The sequence below is a fragment of the Aptenodytes patagonicus genome, chromosome 1, assembly GCF_965638725.1.
Source record: "Aptenodytes patagonicus chromosome 1, bAptPat1.pri.cur, whole genome shotgun sequence".
NCBI lineage: Eukaryota > Metazoa > Chordata > Aves > Sphenisciformes > Spheniscidae > Aptenodytes > Aptenodytes patagonicus.
This window is the reverse complement of record NC_134949.1, coordinates 50,725,026-50,746,931: the sequence shown is the minus strand read 5'-3', so window position 1 is coordinate 50,746,931 and position 21,906 is coordinate 50,725,026. Positions and strand designations below refer to the sequence as shown.

Sequence of the window (21,906 nt, the reverse complement as noted above, 5' to 3'; positions counted from 1 at the left end):
AGTGTTTTTGCTGTCCTTAATGTAGTAGTTGATAAGCTTGTTCTAGCTGTAATCTTGTTTCCCTGCTGCTGATTTCATGCCTCCCCAACTACTAGCATAAACACCAGAAGAAACCGACTCTTGGTTGTGCTCAGGACACTACTTGTCATTGCTGTGACCCCTGCTGAGGGTGATGACCCTGCTTTGGGCTTTCAAAACTAGAAATTAACCCTTCAAGAACACCAATTAACTTGATGCAGCATTAAACATGGGACTAAATGTTAGGCCTCCCCCTGCTTCTTTACGCCACTTCAGTATCACGAAGAATCCCTGAAATACCTAAGTGGGTGTTGAGATATTCTTCTTCCAGCAGGTTACCTCTGCTGGTTTTCCCTCTGCCTGATCACGGGGGGACCAACAGCCCTGTGGTAACCGGCACAGGCTGTTCTGGCAGTCACCAGTCAGTGCGAAAGCCCATGTACAGCCACTACAGACAAGGGAGTTTTGGAATGATTTCAGGCCTTCCTGAGGCTATATTGCAGGCCAGAAAAGAGAGGTCTGGGAAGCAGAGAACTATAAATGTATTTATCACCCCTCCCATCCGAGCTGCACCATGAAAAACTACAGGAGAGGTAAAAACCTGGCATTTGAGATGACATAATTTGATTGCAGAGCATGACAACAAATGGTTAAATCGTTCTCTTCACTTAAAAGCTCCTTTCACTTTAATATTATTGTTAATAGCTTTCCCATGCAGGATTGCACTGTTGGATTGTTTCTCTCATCTATATTAGTCTCTCCTGTTTTATTCATAAGCGCACACAAATGAAGAAATGGATGTGTAATAATGGTTATGTATAACTCTGTGTTGTGAGTAGCTCTGTATTGACAAGCTTTCAAATCATCTCCTTCTATTGTCGTCTTAAATTTTTGTTGTTACTGGATCCAAACTATGATTGCTTTGTTAAAAACACGTGCCCCATGTGCTGCCACACCTGCTATATCCCACTTGAAAAAAATTCATCTTTATAACAAAAACAGAATACTATTTTCTGAATTTGCTTTTTATCTGTTACATGTGCATGCTGTCACATGTTGTTTGCTGAAATCAAAGCAATAGCATAGGAAAAGCCTTCTGTTGAATCTGTCCTGGCCAGATTCCGGTTTCTGCCACCTGAGGCTCATGCCACAAAGAATCTCTTCTCTGTGAGTGGTCCCTTTGAAATCAAACTTATCCCCCACAGAGCAAGCCTTTTTCTGTATAGACTAAGTGCAGCAGAGTTTGTAATTTTAGGATGTCATGAGCTGGTTTTCCTGAAATTACTTCTGGAGAACGTGCTGTAGCTATAACCAACGCTGACAGCTTCCCCTTGCCTCTCCGACTCTTTCCATCTCCTCCCAAGCTTCCTGCAGTGGCAGAGACATTTGTTAGACTATTGCCGGACTGCAGAATGGGACTCTGGCTTATGGGACTTGTCCCATTTGCTTAAACAGGACTCTACCTGTGTGAGAAATGGTTTGAGGAATTCATTGCCTGATAGACCAGTCTACAAATGCAGAGTGCGTGCGTGTGTGTGTGCACGCATAAGCATGTTGAAGGGAGAGGGGGGTTCCCAGTGTGGTCAGAAATCAGACTTTTGCCCTTTCTCTGACTCATACCAGTCTATCTTACGCTTTCAAAAGCAAGACTTCTCCATTTTGGAAGAATATGCGACTGACTTCTTCACCCCCCCACTTTTTCAAGATAAAACACTCATTGCTACAACACTGCGGTTACTTTCAATGTCATAATGCTGGGTTGAGAGAAAGGCTTACAATCAGAGCTGAAGAGCCCTTATCCCTGCCTCACTGCAGAGTGCCGTTTTACAAATGGGCTGGATCCATAAGACATTTCTGAGCCCAGGTCTGAGCCCGACCTCGAGTCCAAACATGTCTTGTGGCAACACAACGTGAATGGCAGCCTGCTCTCAAGGACTGGCTTTAGGGAAAAAAATTAGGCCCAAGATACCCCTTGACAAGGCACCCAAGGGCACTCACCCTGCAGCGAGGGGGGGGCTAACTGCTTCTGTCTCCATCTTAATCCAAGTCATGCCGCCAAAGTCTTTCCGAGAAGGATTCCAGTATCACTGCCACAGCTTGAGGGGTGCCTGCTTGAAAACTTTACAGAACAAAGTGGGAACTCACAACGGGGCCATGGGGTCCTGTGGGGAGCAGCGTGGACATGCAGGGCTGGCTACGGACTCTGTGGGTTACGTCGGCCTCCTGGAATAGGAACTTAATATCTCTACAGCTGTAACTATGTATTCAGAGCAAAGACCAAAGAGAGCGAAAACATTAAGAAATGTTTTATGCATCCCATGGTAAGCTTTCCTCTGCAGAAACAAAAAATAAAGAAGCAACCTCTTGCTATATGCTTTCAAATGCTTGCTAAATGACAAAAATAATGTGGCATTTTGATAAAATCAACCTACACTAAAAATAAACTGGATTGTTGCTGTATTTTATGTACTGCAAACGGTACTCTTCAGCTAACAGGTGAGAGAAAGCTTATGCCAATCTAAGGCACATATACAGCTTTTTGGAAACAAATACCAATTATTTCTCAACTATTACTTCTTTATTAGGTCAATGCCAAACAGTGCAAAACCACAGCTAGAACTGACTGGAATAGGAAGAGAACAGATCTAACGCTTTTCTACACTGAAAAGCTTTAACAAGATACCACATAAAAAGCCTGTAACACCTTCACACTTTCTTGCATTTCCTTATTCTGTCAGGAATAATTTCCCAAACAGGAAAGAAAAAAAATCCATGCTGTACGTGTAGTGTATTTATTTTCATAAACAAATACATATTAATTCAGACTCTAGGACCAGAACAATTTTTTTAAAAAATCAAATAATTCTAATTCTTCTCCTTTGAACACTTGAATCTTCCCACTTACCATAAAGAACACTTAGTAGCTTCCTTCAGAAAAAGCTGGGAAAAGACGGTGTTGCAATAGTTGCAGGATGTGTATGTGTGTGTGTGGCACAGATAAAAGTGGTTGTATTTCTATTATTTATTTCCATTATGACAGAACTCACAAAGTGCTAGGCTCTCCAAACCAATGGTGAGAAACAGTTCCTGCCAAAACAACATGAAAGAAATGTTGTAAAGGTTGCATTGTGTTGCTTAAAAGTGAGGAAATATCAGAAGCTGCGTTGCCAGTACAACCTTAATTCAACCCTTCTGTGCATATTCATTATGATCCGGTCTTTAATTACATGATCACATACTCTTTTTCTTTATTTTCTCTCCCTAGGGCCTCTGCTTCATTTAAAGTATCAGATGGGCTGAATAAGGCAGTTGTTAAATGTTTACATTTATCTTCTTCAGCACCCTCCCGCTAAGGTATCAGTCAGTATCTTGCACTATTGGCCAGGCAAACTGCCTCCTCTGTGTCTGGAGCTGCAGAGGCAGGAGTAGACAGCTGGGACCTGGCCAGAGAAAGTAAGAACCACTTCATATATCCCAAAATGTACAGGTGCCAGAGAAGTTCAGAGCAAAATAGTAGATCAGTGAAACACATTGGCATACTGGCAGGAAGCTAAGGTACAAACCAGCAACAGGCTAAGGTACAGCCAGTTTCTCTGATGTTCTCCACTGAGGTCCTATGCAGGAAAGTTGACTTTCCCTGATCCCGTGAACTGTATGCCAGAGTCTTCATCATCGCTAAGAGCCTGCATACTTTAAAGATGAGGATCTTTGGGAGCATTTCACAGGCAGGAAATGGCAGCAGCTCCTTCGCTATCCCACCATAGCACTGAGATGGAGGCGGACTTGCCTAGACTGGGAAAACAAGATGGTTCTCTACATCAGCAGCTCCTATTACCTTGTTCCCTCCCACAGCTAGGGATGAGGTCCTGCTGGCAGGCATCTCAAAGAGCCTTGGCCTCGAAGTTACACTTGAACTGCTTGCTGGCTGCACAGTAAGAACACCGAGGTAGTTCATTCCTCACTAGTAGACTGGATCTGCATGCACAGCCATTTACCCTTTCCGTAGACAAGACCCTCTTTATACACGCTGTAACTGTTTGGAAGCAATAGGAACTATCAAAACTTCTTGATTGCTAATGCACTCTGAATTTGTTGACTTTGCAGGAGATTTGAGGGAAATCCTTTGATGGTCTAGCAAGCTTTTTTAAAAAAAAAATTTAAAAATCTTTTAAATTTCTTCCCCTCTTGCAGTGTGGCATGAGGTGCATGCTGCCACATTATGTTCTTAAAAGTACAATTCAAGGGGGATGATTCAAATCTCAACTGAACAGCCTTGCTGTCCATAACAGTTACTGCTGTAGCAAGCTGAGGAGAGCTTTTTAAATGTCATGCTTTGGGGTGCTACTACATAAGACCTTGGGAGTCTACTCTATCTACTTGGGAGTTCCTTAAACTCCCTCTGAGCATTTGATTCTGGCTGGAACTAAGTAGGAGAGATGAGAAACTGGCCCAGATAAAGCTCAGGTCCAAGCAAAGGTGGCAAACATTATACTCTCTTTCGCTGAAGTATTTCCAGTAGCATTTACACAATTTTTGTGTAATTGCGATGCTCTAATGTCAATTTTGCACACGTGATATTTTCCAGTAGGATGATGGACCTTGTTGTGAAGGGGGAGAGAAGCATCTGCTGCTTCGAGGTTTGAAAGAGAACAGCAAATTCCAACCTATGAACAGAGCAGAAATGGCAGCTCTGGCTATACCTCACATATGCTGCGGAAGCACTGAGAAGAAAGGACGGCTGGCACCTATGGAACGGCAAGAGGAGGGGGCCAGGTAGGTAGCTCCTCCCTTCTCGCAGGACAGAGGGACAGCTCGTGATCACTAATGTAATATTCAGAGGTTAGTGGGGGGAAAGTAGATGAGACTGTGCTCTAAAACCCACACCAACATTTTTAGTATGCAGTAAAGCTGTGAGTTTAAGCTCTCTGGATTATCTTTTGAAGGTGTTTTGCAGATCTCCCTTGTGTATAGAGAGTCAATGAGAGAGTCCCCTGAGGCTGAGAGTCTAAGGTAGAATAGATGCTGTGTGCAGAGAAAAGACCAAAAGCACTATTCAGGTACATCTCTAACATCAGACAAGCAAAAGCGGTGTACTTTCATCTTTTATTCAAATTACTTCACATGTGTATTTTTATGTATTTCATTACTGAATTATTTTTACTGAAAAAGAAATCTTAGGATTTAACTGTGTGTTATTATTGTGCCTTTAATGGCCTGATTTCTGATCTTTGACTGGAAGAACTGTACACGTAAATATCAGGCTGTATTTCATTTGCAGCTTTGCATAGGGGCAGGGCATATACCCTAGGGGAAGAATGAGTTTTCTATCAAAGAAGCTACACTCTGTGTTTTTAACAAAAAAAAAAAAAAAAAAGACAAGAAAAAAGGACTTCCGCTGCTTCTTTCATCTCCCCTTTGGTTTTGCAAAAAGGGAGACACATGGCATCGGGAGGCTTGACGCTTTACACTCTTCTTGGCCATCGCTAGCTGAATAATATACATCAGTCCTGCCGTCCACCCAGGGTTTTTCCCCTTTCAAAGCAAGTGATAGAAAAGCTGGGATAATTGTACAGTCCCAAGGGAAAATATGCCGTTGAGCAGCGTGCATGAGGCATGTGGAAGACTAAAAGTTGCATTTCTGGGGTGTCCTCAACGAACCAGGGCTGAGGTTTGGCCAGTGGCCCGTGAGAAGACACTTCCCCTGCTGACCAGCGTGCCCTTCGCTCTGCTTGCGCCCATGGGCTTGGTGGCCCACCAGCTGCCCAGAGCCAGGGCTTTTGCTCTGCGTGGAGGACCCTGCCTGGAGACCCCGATGTGAACGTGGCCTTAAGGCCACGGTAAACAAATGTGAGGACAAAGCCATGCTCGGGACCCCCGGGGTGCGGGGTACAGGAGCGGTTCCGCTGGGGCACCCCCGGGGCTCCGAGAGAAGGCAAAAGGGGGAAAAGCCACATCGCCTCCGGTGGCTACGGGAGTAAACAAGTACTGATCTCTGAGCACCCCTGCTGCAGCTGCCTTTAGGTGGGGAGGCATGTACGGGCACGCCCCCGCGCACAGACAAACCAGCCGCCGGCTGCTGAGCCGACGCGGGACAAGGCGCACCGAGAGAGCGCAGAAAGCACTCCGCCCGCCTGCGCGCTCTCGCTTCCCGCCCCGCCCGCCCGGGCGGGCGGACGGGCGGCCTGCCTCCCTCCCTCCCTCCCGCCCACCCCTGCCGCTGACGTGGCTCTGCTCTCCCCAGATACAGCGCACGGCCGCCGCTCGGCCCCCAAGCCGCAGCGCGCCGCTGTAGCCCACACGGCCGCGAGACATGCCAGCCTCGCCCGGTTACGCACCCCGCGCAGGCAGGCCGACCGGCCGGCCGGCCTCCGCGCGGCCGTGCCGCGGGTCGGCTTCGCGCCGCGCCCCCCCCTACCCTGCCCACGCCGGTGCGCGGACCGCGGGCGCCGCTCTCTCTCGGGCGGGACCTGCGCGGGGCTGCACCGCACAGGCGCCCTCCGCGCTCCCTTCCGCGCCGCGCTGCCGCTGCCCACGCAGCTCCTCGGGCGGGAAGCCCCCGCGCCGCGGGCACGCTCCCCCTCCGCGCACCCGGAGGCACTTGCGCGGCGCGCAGCCCCTTGCGCCGAACACCGCGCGTCCCCGCGCACCTTCGCGCGCCCCGGCTCTATTTGTTTACAATCGATTACGTCACCCCCCCCATTCGCCGGCCCCGCCCCGCCGCCTGCCGTCACAATGGTGCGATCTCTCGATTGGCGGCGGCGCGCCCCCGGCGCCCTGACGGCACTTCCGCCCGTCGGCGGCTATAAGAAGCGGCGGTCGGTAGGCAGCTCCCTTCGCCCCTCGCAGCAGGAGATGCGGGGTGCGCTGCCGCGGCCGCCGCTGCTGCCGCCGCCCCCCTGCCGCAGGAAGAGGAGGCGGAGGCTGCCGCCCCCGGGATGTGATCTGGGCTCCGCCGCCCGCTCCTCTCCCAGTTAGAGCCGCGCCGCCCCCGCGCCCGTCCCGCTCCGCGCCGCTCGCCCCGCGCCCCGTCCCGTCCCAGCGCCGGCCGCCCCGGAGAGCTGGCTGCCGCCCGCCGCCGCCTCCATGCATCCCGCCCTGTACACCCGGGCCAGCATGATACGCGAGATCGCCGCGGCCGTGGGCTTCATCTCCAAGTTCCTGCGGACCAAGGGGCTGATGAACGAGCGGCAGCTGCAGACCTTCAGCCAGAGCCTGCAGGAGCTGCTGGCAGGTGAGGGTGGCGCGGGCGCGGCGGGAGCCGCTCCCCCCCTCCGGCCCGGGGAGCCGCGCTGCCCTTTCCGCCGCGGGGCCGCCTGCCCGGGCCGGCGGCGGTGCGGGCGGCACCTCCGGCCGAGGCAGCGCCGCGCCCCGCGGGCGGCCGGAGAGGGGGGAAGGGGGCCAGCAGCCGCCGCGAGGGCAGGTGCGGGGGGCGAGCGGGGCTCCGCGGCCGTGGCTCGCCCTTTCCGGGAGACCCCCGTTCCGAGCCGGCCCCCGGCGGGAGGGGGCGGCGGGAGCGGGCTGTAAACAAAAGGGGCTTGGGCGGCGCGCAGGCAGCCCCCCCCTTGGCTCCGTAGACAAAGCTTTCGGAGCAGCCCGCACTTGGGCTCCGCTCCAAGGGCTCAAACCGCCCGGTTTCCTGAAGGAGAAACGCTCCCAAGTTGCTTTTTTGTCAAGTAAAATTCAGCGGTGGACGATAAGTCTCAGTTCCCCTTTCTTCTGAAAACATATCGTTGCCACCCGACAGCCCCGGTTAGGATCAAATATCGAGGGTTTCTTCGCTGCCCTGTGGGTCTTGTAATCCCGAGCCTGTGTCCCAGCGTGCTTGATAGTGGCTACGAGTAGCCTCAGACCGATAGGGTTTTGGGTGGGATAGAACTCCTAAGGTAAGTGAAGTCATTGGTATCTCGCCCTGGAAAACAGGCTGGGAAGAGCAGTGGTGAAATACAGCTTGAGTCAGTCGGTAAATGCTGCCCAGCTCCTTCCCTGGTTATTTTTGGGTGTTCTTAGAATGTGAGGAACTAATCATGGGTGTGATCTCCAGACGATGCTGGAAAGGTGCTTTTTTTCCTTCTTGATTCGTGGAGGTTTTGAAGCCCTTGCGTTTTTCTGCTGTGTATGTAATCACTTTTTTAATAGTTGTTTCTGTGAATGCCAGGAAGTTGTATTTCACCCTTTTGGATGGCAAACATTGTTCTCTGTCTATGGTAGCATGAAACAGTAACTTTGTACATGAGTACTTCCCAGGGGACGCTGTGCTTATGTAAATAGCAAAAATAAAGGCTATAATGATTTTTCAGGTCACTTATTCTAAAATAATAAGTGTCTCAACATCTTGAGGTGTGAAATTTGCGAGAGAACAATGCTCACTGTACATCTTTTTGGATACAGAATTAAGGAGGATAATCTTTTCTTTTATTTTATAGAACATTATAAACACCACTGGTTCCCAGAAAAGCCATGCAAGGGATCAGGTTACCGATGTATCCGGATCAACCATAAAATGGATCCTCTCATTGGACAGGCAGCACAGCGGATTGGATTGAGCAGTCAGGAACTGTTCCAGCTTCTTCCAAGCGAACTCACTCTATGGGTTGACCCGTATGAAGTGTCCTATCGTATTGGAGAGGATGGCTCAATCTGTGTGCTGTATGAAGCTGCACCAGCAGGAGGTAGCCAAAATAACACCAACATGCAAATGGTAGACAGCAGAATAAGCTGTAAGGAGGAACTTCTCTTGGGCAGAACTAGCCCTTCCAAAAGCTACAATATGATGACTGTATCGGGTTAAGATATAGTCTGTGGATGGATCACCTTAAAATGGATGGATAAATTTGGTTTTTACTTTGGGTGGGCACCTCTGGGGATGGATTATGGAATTTAAACCATGTCACAGCTGTGAAGATCTGGCACACGTTAGAGTGGTATACTTTAAAGTGACAGTGCCATAGTTTGGACAGTACCTTTCAGTGATTTAATAGCCTGTGAGTCAAAATGATTGCAACTTGCTAGGGAGTGAAGAAGATCTAGGAAGGGTCAGTTTCTCCAAGACATCTTACTTAATTTCTACACCAATTTTCAACCCCAATCTGTATTTATAAAGTGATTCTCTGCAGTAGGTCTTGCAGAGTAAATTTGCACTATTACATTTATTAATTGTTAGCATTTTTGGCAGCTCAGTAACAAGACTTATTGTTATGAACACGATAGTACTGGAAATTTTATTTTTCAGACTTTTACCTAGCACTTACAAATATGTATAAATGTACATAAGATAAACTAGTAAGTATGACCTGGGGAAATGGTCAGATCTTTACATTGGCCTCAAAAGTAGCAAGTGATCAGAATCTGCCATGGCAACAGGCTTTAAAAAGACCATATAAAGACACTGTCTGAACTGTGGTGTTAGCACCAGCCAGCTATCTGTACATTTGCTAGCTTGTAGTTTTCTAAGACTGAGTAAACTTCTTATTTTTAGAAAGTGGAGGTCTGGTTTGTAATTTCCTTGTTCTTAATTGGGTAAAAGTCTTTTCCACAAACCACCATCTATTTTGTGAACTTTGTTAGTCATCTTTTATTTGGTAAATTATGAACTGGTGTAAATTTGTACAGTTCATGTATATTGATTGTGGCAAAGTTGTACAGATTTCTATATTTTGGATGAGAAATTTTTCTTCTCTCTATAATAAATTGTTTCCTATCTTGGCATTTTAATTAATCTCTTGTCGTGATTACATAGGATCAGTTAAACTATTTTTGCCTCACAGTAGAAATGAAATAGGTACTATAAAGGCTTAAGAACATCAATGGCACCCTGATGCTAGGGAACACTTGGTGCAGACATGGATTAATGAAGACCTCGTATATAAATGCGTGGGAAGTTTAGGGAAACACAATGATGTACATGTCACTTTAAACCTTTTAAAATCAGTCAATGTGGAAATAACTCCAGGGCCAATAATTCCAGGATATGAGGAAAAGGTACAGAAATAACATCCACCAAAGATGACTTGAATAAATCCAGAGGATTAAAGTTTACTTGGCTTCCTGATGAAGGATATAGCAAACCTAAATGTCCATTTTGACCTACTTGCTCACAAGTTCTCAGTTCTTCCCTGATGGATTCCATTCCCTGCTCAATAAGAGTTTCTGGGACAAGTGTCCCTTAGCTTTAAGAGCAGGTTAACCACTCTACAGAAAGGTTGCTCGCCTTTTGCTTTCTTCAGATGCAAGACTTTCACTTTAGAAATCATTAAGATGGGATTCAACAAAAGGTATGTAGATCTTTTTTCCCAAACTTAAAAGGTTGGTTGAGGCGAAGTGAGAAGCCCATACTTATATGTGTATTCAAAGTTAATGAATGATGTGGAGATGTGATTCACTTAAGCACCACACTAATGTCATTTGTATACAGCACAGTGGTTAGTTACACTTGAGAGAAATTCCTTACTACTTTATTTACACTTGTTAAAGTGCTGGAGTAAAACGCAAGAACTTTCTGTTCCTTATCTCCTGTGCACTTTGTTCTGTGAGTGTTTAATAAAAGGCCTACCCAACTTGGTCACTTCAGTTATGAGGACTGCTGCTGTTGCTCTGAAGAAAAAGAAAACAATCATTACTTGCCAACTAAACTTGCTAGCTACGGATAGAACTGAGCTTCAGGCTTGCCATGCATTGTGGCAGCTCCTGCTCAACTATGAGCCTTTACAATGTGACGATAGTAATGTGTTGTATCTCCAGTTCAGATCTTTGTCTTCTGATCCGTAATGTAACTGATTATATATATGCAAAACATAAGACTGAACTGTCTAGCTTTTTTTACCACTTTCTTTCCCACTGTGTTTTTGAAAGTTCAGCTTTACAGATACTATTTTTACCATGATCTGCATATGTATGCCAACATTCAGCACTTTAAAGTATTGTTAGGTCTTCTCTAGTACTATGACTTTCTGGCATAGACTGGTGGAAGCCTAAGTGCTCCTGAAGCAGTGAACTTTAAAGAGCTTGCTCAGTATCTGGATCTGGCAATAATAGATCTATTACCAAAGCTTCAGAATGAACGTGCTTTAAAGTACAGGTGTTACTCATGCATAGAGTCAAAGTTTAGGTCCACATCTTGATACCTTAAAAATTCTACTGCTTTTAAAATGATGCTTTCAAGTTGTTAAGTCTGTAAGCAAGGGGTTTATTCAAGCAACAGGAGTGTTCAAAGATGTTTGTCGTGTTACATGTCCGCAGACAGCATAAGTATATCCAAATAGAAAGAAAAACATTGAGCTTGGCTTCCTGTAAGCCTTCCTATATTAAACTTTCATGAAGCTCGCTGCTGAGTGAGCTGTGGTTGGTATATTGTGGTGCTGCCTATAGTCTTTTCTGCTGCACAGTAAGAACAGCATCAAAAAGGGTAGCTGTGTAGTTGGTCTTTGACATGAGCTATGCAAATTATGAAAGCATCAGCTGTTGGTACTTTCTTTTTGATAAGTTAAGCATAGCTTTGCGAGGCAGCAAGTATTCCATCTGCGTGGCTGGCATGTGACACTGAACCAAGAATGAGCTTGCTCCCTTAGATGATTAACATTTTAGTCCTTTTACGGTAGGGTGCTTTCATTCATGGCATAGTTTTTAACTGCAGCTGTAACTAGTAATTGGTACAACCTGTGTCCTCAGAGTTGTTGGGATTTCTTCCAGCTGGAATTTAAATATACCCCCATGTGCACACAATGTGCCCTTGTCTAATTTTGAAAGTACTTAGCATACTGTGGCAGCAGGGCATAGGAAGGACTCCTGAGAAAAATGGAGTATGTCTCTAGGAGGAGGCTGTTGCCAATCCTATGTTTTGGTGCAGGTAGAACAAACAGTGCACTAAGCTAAATGCTTGTCACTTTTGAATTTCATTTAAGGTGCCATTATGAAACCATCAAGGCTCTTACTTTAACGCAAATTATTAGAGATGAGAGAGCACATTCAAGACCTGCTTGCCCAGTGCACGTTAGTTAAATTACTTGGACTTTCGTTGTGAAGCACTGAATAATCCTGTTGTTCTGTTGGTGTTCTGAGGCCAGGCTCAGCTGTACGCAGTTTTAATGTTACAGCTGTTCTTAGACTGACGGACCGGTCTGCTAAGACTTGTTGACAATTCAGTGAATATGTTTATAAAGTGTACAATTGGCATCTAGTTTATGCCAGGTGAGCAAATGTTTCTTTTTCTCACAGCATGTTCGCCCACTGTGCTATGTGTAATATCAGATCCTATGTACTTGAGTTTACTTTTGTATTTCATGTTCAATAACAATGCTTCTATAGAGAGTTGTATTATATGTATCCTGTAAGAATCTCTGTTCTTCTGCTCTCTTTGCAGTTGGGTGGGTTTTTTTCCTGCTTATTCTGGAGATGTACATGTGGCTTAAGCAGTCATTTGGACTTTTTCCTCCTCTAGATCTTAGGGTCATTCTTAGGTCTGCATAGAGATGTGGGGGCTTTCGTGCAATTACTAATAGTGCTGATTTTAGTTTTCTACTTCTCTGCTGACTCTGCAAAGATTTTCTGGTAGATTGGTATGACAGGCCTCATCATGCCATGGGATTTTCTTATTATTGGTTTGTTCTATCAGTCTACATGAGAATTTGGAAACAACCTACGTGAGGCACTCTTCTGATGTGAAAATACCATCACCAGCTTCTACTTCTGTTGTATATCATATTGAATCAGTTCATAGGATAAAGTCTCTCCTATTCATCACTAAAACGAGTCGTCTTGGATCAGAAGATCAAGTTGTGCTGCCTCCTATCATAGCTAGTGATGACAATTCTGAAGGCTAAATATTGTTAAGCCTGTATGCTCTTGACTGCCTTCAGTTTAAATAGGTAAAAGAGTAGCTTGAGAGATGATTTAGAAGCAGGGGGAACTGTACTGCAGCAGGAGGACCTTACAAAACAGTTTACTGACGTGCATACCATAAAGAATCCGGTTAATGCTCCTGGAGTGGTTGGTTTGTGCTGATGCTTGTAAACATTTCTGTCACCAAATTAAGCAGATGTCACTAAACATGAACACTAAATCTGCATGAGGTGTCCTTCTAATTAACCTTGCTTACTTATGCTGGGAGAATACGATCTCTTGTTATTGTGCAGGTTAGCAATGAATGAAATGAAGAACATTGCTGCTTTTCTTTTTTTGTGCACCTATGTAAAGCTTATTTCTGAATGTCCATAAATCAAGTAGCACTCTACGTTTTCCAAAGTTTCCTCTACTTTGCCATAATTTTTAGAAGTAGTTTATATTGGCAAAAGCTGCCACTTGACTGAAGAACATTAAAGCTGTTTTTAGTTTAAAGAGTGAAACATGTATAGACTGGAGATAAATAGCTCTCCTAAAAAGGAGTGTATATTTACACATTCTTGGTGTAATAGCAGAGGTTATTTTTACATGTTTCAGATTTACATTCCAATGTGGCATAAAGTGAACATTGTGAAGCAGGATGTTAATTCAGTGGCTTTCAAGGGTTGGTAGAGCAAGCTGGGCTTAGACAGTAAATGCTGTATTAATGGTTGGCAGTGACAATTTCATCAACATAGGAGTTGCAGGGTATAATTAACATCAGTTGCTTTGACACTATGCTCTTAATGTATGGTTTCAACCTTTCTTTCAGTAGCAGTTGGAGAATGCACTGTGACAAATTATTGCTGATACAAAGTAGGTCAACAGTAAAATGGCTGACTTACCATAAATGAGCAGATGTAAATTATTGTAACTTAATGTCCAATGGAATTTTCTTAGTGGCTAAGTCTTCTGTGCCCTTGTGTTTCTCAAGCATGAACCTTGTATACAGCTTTTCCTAACTCCTTATTTCCTAACCATTTGATATTTTTGTCTAAACAAGAAGAACATTTCCTCCCAGCTGCTGGGAAGAAATCCACACGAGCAGTAACGCTGCGTGCACGACAGCAGATATTTGCCCTTGTAGCATTGCAATTCTGTGACTGCAAAGCTGGCAAGGAGAAATGACTCGCGACTAAGGAAAACAAGTAAAATGCTGCATCTTCAAGTTTTGAGGTTTTCTCCACTGAAAGTGACCCATGACAACACACGAGGAAGAGAAATAGGACTGTGATGATGCTGGATAAGAAAAATCCCAGGCTGAGGGAATGTCAAGTATGTTTTTGCAGAGAGAAGTGTTTTTGCCTTGTGATTCCTGTGATCAGCCGCTCAGCGTCTCATCACAGCTTGCAACAACCTTTTAAAGTTTTCTTGAGAGGTGTAGCTTTATTTGATACTTTTACCTCTTGGATGTCAGGAAATGGCCTCTAGCTTTGCAGTTTCTCTGGGGCATTGTAAAATCCAGCGTGATTGTTTTAATGTGCTGGTTATATAACTGAATAAAATGATAAACAAATGAATCTGTTAGCACTGTAAGGAAGCAAGGGAGGACAACTTCGGCGTTCTTGGAGCAGCCTTGAATATATGCAAGGAGTAGCAGCGTCTGAAATGCCCAGCGACAGGGGCAGGGCTGGGGACGCTGCCCAGCTTTCACGGTCGGGTTCCAGACAGCAACGCTTACCTGAAGGGCTATAACATGGAGCTAAGGCTTGGGTACAGCTTCTAACTTCAAGATCAGCTTAAAGACAGATTTCTAGTACCAATAGTATCATCTGCTGACATTGGCTGCAATTAAGAAATGCCAACAGTGTGCCCTTGCTGTTCTGTGTGCTATAAAATTCAATTATTATTGCTTTTTTAACCTAAGAACACGTAATAATTGGTGGTTTTGGAGTTCTGCTGGCTACAGGTTAATTAACGAGTTTCTTGTACTTTAAGAATATTGAAAGACAACATTCCTTCCATGCATTGAAGTTTAAACCAAGTTTTATTTGTATTTACACAGGGGCACGCATGTAAATTTCTTGTATAAATATATATATACACACATATTTAATTATTAGAGTCTTTTTCAGTGGGTCATCCTGAAGTCCCTGCTTGCTGTGATTTAATTCACAGGTCACTGCAGGTGTTCTGAAGATTGTTAATTCACATAGATGGGGGAAAATTATCCTCCTTATTCACTTTTTATGCCTTAATACATTGGTATTAACAGGAACATGTATTCCTACTTTTCTCTTTCAATTTTCTGAATGTGAATTTGCAGCTCAACTCAATTTGCTACTCAGTTGAGCAGATTTTCAAGATTTTCTGTAGAGTTTTGAAGCAAATTGTAGTTGTCTAAGGGAATGTTTGCAACATTTTAATCAATTTAATACCAGGCTGAAATGAAATAAAGCTAAGATACTTTTTCTGAATTGTATATTCGTGCTAATACTTTGTAACACAGGAGAGAGATTTCTCTGGTTTCTGGTAAGAAGTTGTCTGAACAATCAGCAAAAGGTCCATTTTGGTTGAGCCTAGCACCCTTCCCTAGATGGGTGCACCAGAACAGTTGCTTCTGTCTGGTAACATTCAAGTTCTATAGTGTGTAAATTAGAAATTTGTTTACAAGTGTAAAAGGCTCTATATCATAACTGCAAAATAAAATCAAGCTGCCCGTGTGGTACACCTAATGCTATCAAGTTATACTAGTGATATTAACCAACCCTTGCAATTCCACCTCTAAATTTAGCTTGTATTATAATCACCTCTTTTTTAACGCCTAACTGCTTGCTTCCGTTGTCATTTACAGCCTATCGCCTAACTCCCCAGCTTGCAGTTGGTGTAAGGTCGTTCTGTTTGTAGACTTCAGATCGGTAGGGAAAAAATAAGGCAGTGGAAATGGCAGTATCAGTCTGAATCATGACAAAATGATAAATTTAGTTCCATGTTTGTAAAGGATCTGTTTCTGTGTAACGAAGGTACCAGACTAAATTTTGATTATATTTGATACTTTATTTGTTGTCTGGATATATTTAACAGGGGTGAGGCTTTTGTAATATAACTGAGAAGAACCATGTTGCAAAATACGTAAGTACATTGTACAGAAGGACAGCTGAACAAATATATCTGCTTGATTGTTTATCCAAATGTTCCTGTGACTATCTTCAAAGCTTGTTGCTTGCAGAATTGACAAGTCCTGCATCATGAACAGCAGAACACTGACTCTGAATACTGAAAGTGATGGTTTCCACAATTACTCGGTTGAAAAATATGTGCACGTCATTAAAATTTGAAATCATTATTCGTAGAGTTACTGAAGTTGAAGTTAATTCCAAGCCAACCTGACATATGTACAAAATGTCTCCTGAATTATCAAACTAATGTAACCTCATGACTAATTCTGCAGTACAGATATGTTGATTTCCTTTTCTTGCCCCTTCTTGGTGCACCGTCCTATCTACAGGAGCATCCCTTTGTAAGCAGTTTACAATCAGTAAAAGGAAGATTTGAGTTCCAATGTGATCTGCACTTTTAAAATCTAAGACCCCAGCCTTTGTACAGTCCTAATTTTACCGTTATGAGTACCATGAAGCTTTTTGACTTATTCATGTGAATATGTCATATGCCCTTCAGTATTTATAAGATCAAGTATGTGTCAAAAGCTTTCTCAGGGAGGCAGATATCTGTTTTCTATTATTTCCATAGGCACTGGAAGGCACATTAAAGTCTTTATTATTGACTGACAAGAAACTTTCCTCTTTATTACTGTAGAATAGAGACAGCGAATAGGCTGAAAAGAGAATGCTGCACACCTACTGCATCATGATCTCATTCTCAACATGATTGCCTCGGTGCTTGCCAGTTCCAATGTTCATGAGTCACACTCCAGTATGTGATTTGCTTAAAAGCAATAAATGTCAGCACTTTTATTTACAATATGCCTTTGAAGATTTGGAAGTCATAACTTCAACACATTTTTTCTACAACTGTGAAGGCTAGGAACTAGCTTTACCTTTTTCTTTTAAATGAAAGATGAAAGCTTTGGCTGATGTATTGCTAGGTCTGACCTAGCTGCAGCGGGTTAAGGTGTGTAACTATCCAAACCCACTCCTTCCTCCACTTTGCCAGAAATTACCATCCTGGTAGGTGGGGTGGCAGAAATGGCTCTTCTGATTCTTGCTCAAAGTTAGCTGAAGGTGTTTAGGTTGGTAGATTTGTGTCATGTCAGACCGCAATGCCTGAGACACGGTGGGAGCCCAGTGCTGCTGTCACATCTGCTGGGGAGCTGGCAGCCTCTGGCAGATGGCTGGGGAAGCGGTGAGCTCAACGTCTGTGTGCAGGAGCCCTGCAGACTGCTGTTGTCACCTGGCTGCAAGAGCTGGGACGTGCGAAGCAAACACACGTGTGCTGAAATTTCAGGAAGGGGTCATGTATGGTCTGTGGGGGAGGGAAGGGAGTGCAGAGAGCAAAAGACTAGACAAATAATCCATATGGTGAGTCAGTGGGAAAGAACTGAATGTAATTCCAGCCTAATAATGACTCATAGTCCCATTGCTTATAGTTCTTGAGAGAGTGTCTGATCACATGGGCTGTAACATACACATTTATATGCTGTCCTTGAGGACAAACAAGGGAATTTACAGGGGGAAAAAACCCAAGAAGCTTTTAATTTTAGCTTACCTCTTTCTTGTGTATATTTGAAAGTTTCCATTTATTCTAAATCTCATTGCCCCAGGCTCCTATGCAAATAAGCCTGACAAATTTTGTTTGCGAGCTAAGCGTGCTCGCTAGAAACCTCACAGGCATTGTACAGCTGCTTTTAAGATACCTATAGGAACGTGGGGCACTGCTCTGCAGTGTTCATGTTACGTGCTCATTAGGTAGCACAGCAGCAGTACTTTGGGAAACTGACTTTGCACATTCACAATTCAGTGGATAATCCTATCCTTTGTCTTCATGGTCCTTGAGTTTGGCATGTGTTCGACTGCATCCACTGTTACTATATACTGCTCGAGTCCAAGATAAAGGGCCGTGCTGATTTGCTAGAATTAGGTTCTCAAGTGATTATTTTCTCTGCAGCCTGCTTTCCAGATGTAGCTGTAGGCAGTGTGGATCCAGCCTGGGCTGCAGATAACATAAGGTCAGCGGCCAGGGGAGCTGCAGTGGTGTAGAATGCAGTTATTCTATCGGTGGTGGTGGGGTGTAATATAAAATGCAAAAAGGCCCTTTTGGCTAATGATTTGTAAACAAAGAACCCTTTTCAGTGGAAATTATTCAGGGAGAGGTAATTGTGGATGGTTGGCTGTTCCCGTGGTGGGTCTGCACATTGCCTTACCTTCTTGAGAATGGTCAGGTTACTTAAAATGTTTAACAGTTCAGTTACACACTACAAGTATGTAGAGGTACATCCATGCAATTATACAAGAACCTAAATTATTGCTATGAAAGAAGAGATTGGAATGGCTGTGTGAGAATGTGTGAGAAGCTTCTGCAAATACCTTGCTATGGTTAAACAATTATTATTGCATAATATTTATGCAAAAAGTGGTGGACACAACCAAAGGCAAGTAAGCACCCTGTGTCTTTCTCCCTGGAAACATAGGGAGAATTCTTATACTTAAGCTTTTTATCTGAAGTTCTGCCCTTTGGAGAAATGGCAATGAGAGGAGGGAACTGGAGAAACTGGAGGATGGAAAGTCAAACGAAAGTCTGAAGTTAGGGCATGTTAAATCTCATTACAAAATGCTTAAGCCATGAACAAATGTCCTTTTCTGAACTAACGGTGACATAGGTGTCATCAGTTTGAGTTGAAATTAATTTGATTGATTTTTATCAGGAGTTAGAGAGACTGATCCACAGGTGGAGAAAATAGTTTCAGAGAGGCTTGTCACCTCCTTTACTAGTGCCCTGCATCCAGCTGAGAATGCCTCTCCATTGGCTTCTCTCTCTCCCAACATTAACTCTCTCCAGACATCACCACGCCTGAGTCTGAGACCTCTTCCCTAGGCTCACCTGATGACCTTTTATGGGAAAATCCTCAAACTGATTTCAGTGTCCTAGGCTAGAAGGGATGCACTCTAGAATAAGCATTGTGTTCTCTTCTTTGTATAGAGAGTGAGACAGCTTGCTCAGATATCACTGACTCCATCTAGTTAGGTGAGTCTCACCCTCTCCTTCTAAATGGTCCTACATGTGATTGTTTAATGTGCTTCAACTTGCAGAATGTTGATTAGATACCTGTAACTATTTTGTTGACTCTTAATGCCCCAAATGAAGAATAGCTTACTCTGCTCACATACTCATTTTGAAATCCGCTGGAATTGCAGTACCTTAGAGGAAATCATTAGCAATATGTTTCCTGAATTTCGGGAATATGTGCTCAAGTAGTTGGAACTGTGGAAATTTATTTCTGAGAAGTTGCAGGGTTTGGCTCGTCCCATGGCAGCTTCCCGTGCCCTGTGCTGTGGGCACACACACTTTTCCCCAGGGAATTTTGTACTATGTGCTAATTTATATGTATTATTTTCTTAATGTAAAGAAGAAATAAGTATTTATTTCAGCCCTCATCTCATGCTTCTCTCAGTTTTCAAAAGTCAGTTCCCAAACACAAGAGGCCAAGTTCTGCTATTTAGTGTCAAAGTAAAATGGCTCATTTGAGATCACTGGATTCACTTTGGATTGACGTCAACGTGATTGCTAACTAAGTCAAGCTCACTAAGCATAAAACCGGACATTTTAAGCACAGCTTCCTTGAGAATAGAGTGCTCTAACAGGACCTAAACACACCTGTGGTTTTTTGTAATAGCTACACTGAGTTTACACGTAAAACACACTGGACTGGTTTGGTTTTGTTCCAGCTGCCAGGCAGCAGCCCTGTGTTTTGTGGGAAACCCAGCTGGACTCCTGCTCTTGGGCGGTAGCTGTTGGGGGTGTAGCTCTGCTGGATGAACTACACCCCCAGCTTACTTGTGTGGGGTGTGGACAGGAGTATCAGGCTGGCAATAAACTGTTTTAGGAATCACAGGGTAGGACAGGGTCTCTCTGCTTCTTTCAGGTGGCGTTGCAGGCCCAGAGGAATAGGAAAAGCATTGTCTGATAGTGGCTACCAAAGTACAAGGGACGTACTCTCACTGCATCCGGGGAAGTGCCAGGTGAAGGGAGTCTCTGCCAGTTTAATGTGATTGTTTTTCTGAGTCAAACCCCGCTGGGCAATGGATGCTGCCTGTAGTACCCTGCAGTCTTGCAAAGACTGTGCGCTCCATTTGAGTATTTTCCCCAGTACTACTGCTGGCTTCTTGGGAGATCTTAAGGGACTTAAATGGCATTACTTTTATTTAGTAGCTAGAGATCACATACCTGTTTACTTTTTGTAACCCACTGGTGGAGGTATCATCAGTTAACCATAAGGAGTCAGAATAAGGTTAAAACTGATTTTTCTTACACAATTCCAGATCATTGCTATCTTTGTCTTCTCAGACATCCATTTTTGCACAAGAGGGGTACACTGCTGCCAAGCTTTGGGGCTCTAAAATCCAGAAGGGGAGCTGGGGAGCCAGGGCAACGCTAACATCATCGTTATGAAATAGTGAAATAAGTTTTGGAAGCAATAGGGGCTGCCCATATGTTCTCTTACTTTAGGAGACTGCTAACACTCTCCTAAAGCGCTTGTTTTCTTTTTGCTCCATGAAACCAGGAGGATTGGTCATACTGAATTGGCATCCTGTGAAACAGGGCATGCCATAATGCTCTGCATCTTATGGCATGGAAGATGCTTACTCATGACAGCAAAGGGCAGCCAGCGTCACTAAAGGAGCAGAGAGCAATAGACTGACTCTTAAGAGGTGTCCCTGTTTTAGGTGGTGCACTGAACTCCACCTTATCTTTCGTTTAATGTGTTGTAAATAAGGCTGCCTCCTACTGCTGTTTATCTGTCCAGCTAAAACTTCTAAGATCAGTGATGGTGAAAAGGACCAGGCAGTGGGCTCATCTTCATAGTAACACACAAGCCCATCGACTTTCATTGTTTCTCATAAGTTTTTCATCCGTGTTTCCTTTAAATGGTAGGAGGGGGTCTGTTTGTTTTTATCTTGCGCTGTGCATTTTATTGCACAATGATATTTAAATGTCACCTTTCGGCTGATTGTTTGGATATTCAGTGACTGCACAAAACCCTGCAATATCATACTTTTTGCATGATGATCCATTAATATGGTCATGGAGTGAATTTATTCCATTTGTTAATTAATACACTTATAAATAAATAATTGTGGGTTATTTTGTTTTGCTTTGTTTTGTTTTTCAAAGTAAGTTGCTATTCAGTCTTGGTTTACTGTCTATGCTTGTGAATGCTAATGGATTGTTTTAGTTAAATCCACTAAAAAATTTCTCAGTTGACTACTGTCATTCAGATTACATGGAATAGATTATTGTTACCTTGGATTAGAGGGAAAGATGCTGTTGATTGCTGCAAATGAATTTCCTCTGTGTGTGTGGCAATATAGGAGTGAGTGGTGGTTTAATTTTTTCAGACTGAGTGTTCCTGCACTCAACAAAGAACATTCCCAAGCTCTACTTGATTTCAGAGAGAAGAGGATTTGTCCCTTGGTGCTCTGACATCCAGAGCTTTCATTTGTTTGGATATTTTTTCCAGTCATAATAGCTTTGTTAAGAACACAATAAATGGAGTAGAACTGGTTGTTCTCAAAAAGACTGTCAATGGAGACTCATCACTGAATGGAAATGTTTCCAGTCAAGTTCTGCAGGGACCAGCACTGTGAAAGCGCTATTAAGGATTTTCGTTAGTGTTTTGAAAATACATATAAAATCTCCGCTCTTAAATTGCTTATATGCCACAGTCTGGAGGAACATAAAACAAAGACAATAAAGTGCTGATACCGAGTGATCTATATTGCTTGATAAGCAGTCCATTTGTGTTATATTTGCCCTTACTGAAACATACTCAAGGTCATTCATTCATTTAGAAATAAGAAATACAGGTCCTTTGCCTATGCAATGGGAAACTATGTCCAG

At 43.8% G+C, this 21,906-nt stretch overlaps 1 protein-coding gene across 1 annotated transcript; it reads left to right on the top strand.

Moving 5' to 3' along the window:
• The first annotated feature begins 6,859 nt into the window (after positions 1-6,859).
• BTG1 (BTG anti-proliferation factor 1) lies at positions 6,860-9,729 on the top strand. Its single transcript, XM_076334408.1, has 2 exons — positions 6,860-7,249; positions 8,442-9,729. Exons 1-2 carry the CDS (start codon positions 7,102-7,104, stop codon positions 8,804-8,806), a joined length of 513 nt encoding a protein of 170 aa, XP_076190523.1. The 5' UTR covers positions 6,860-7,101; the 3' UTR covers positions 8,807-9,729.
• Positions 9,730-21,906: the final 12,177 nt, after the last annotated feature.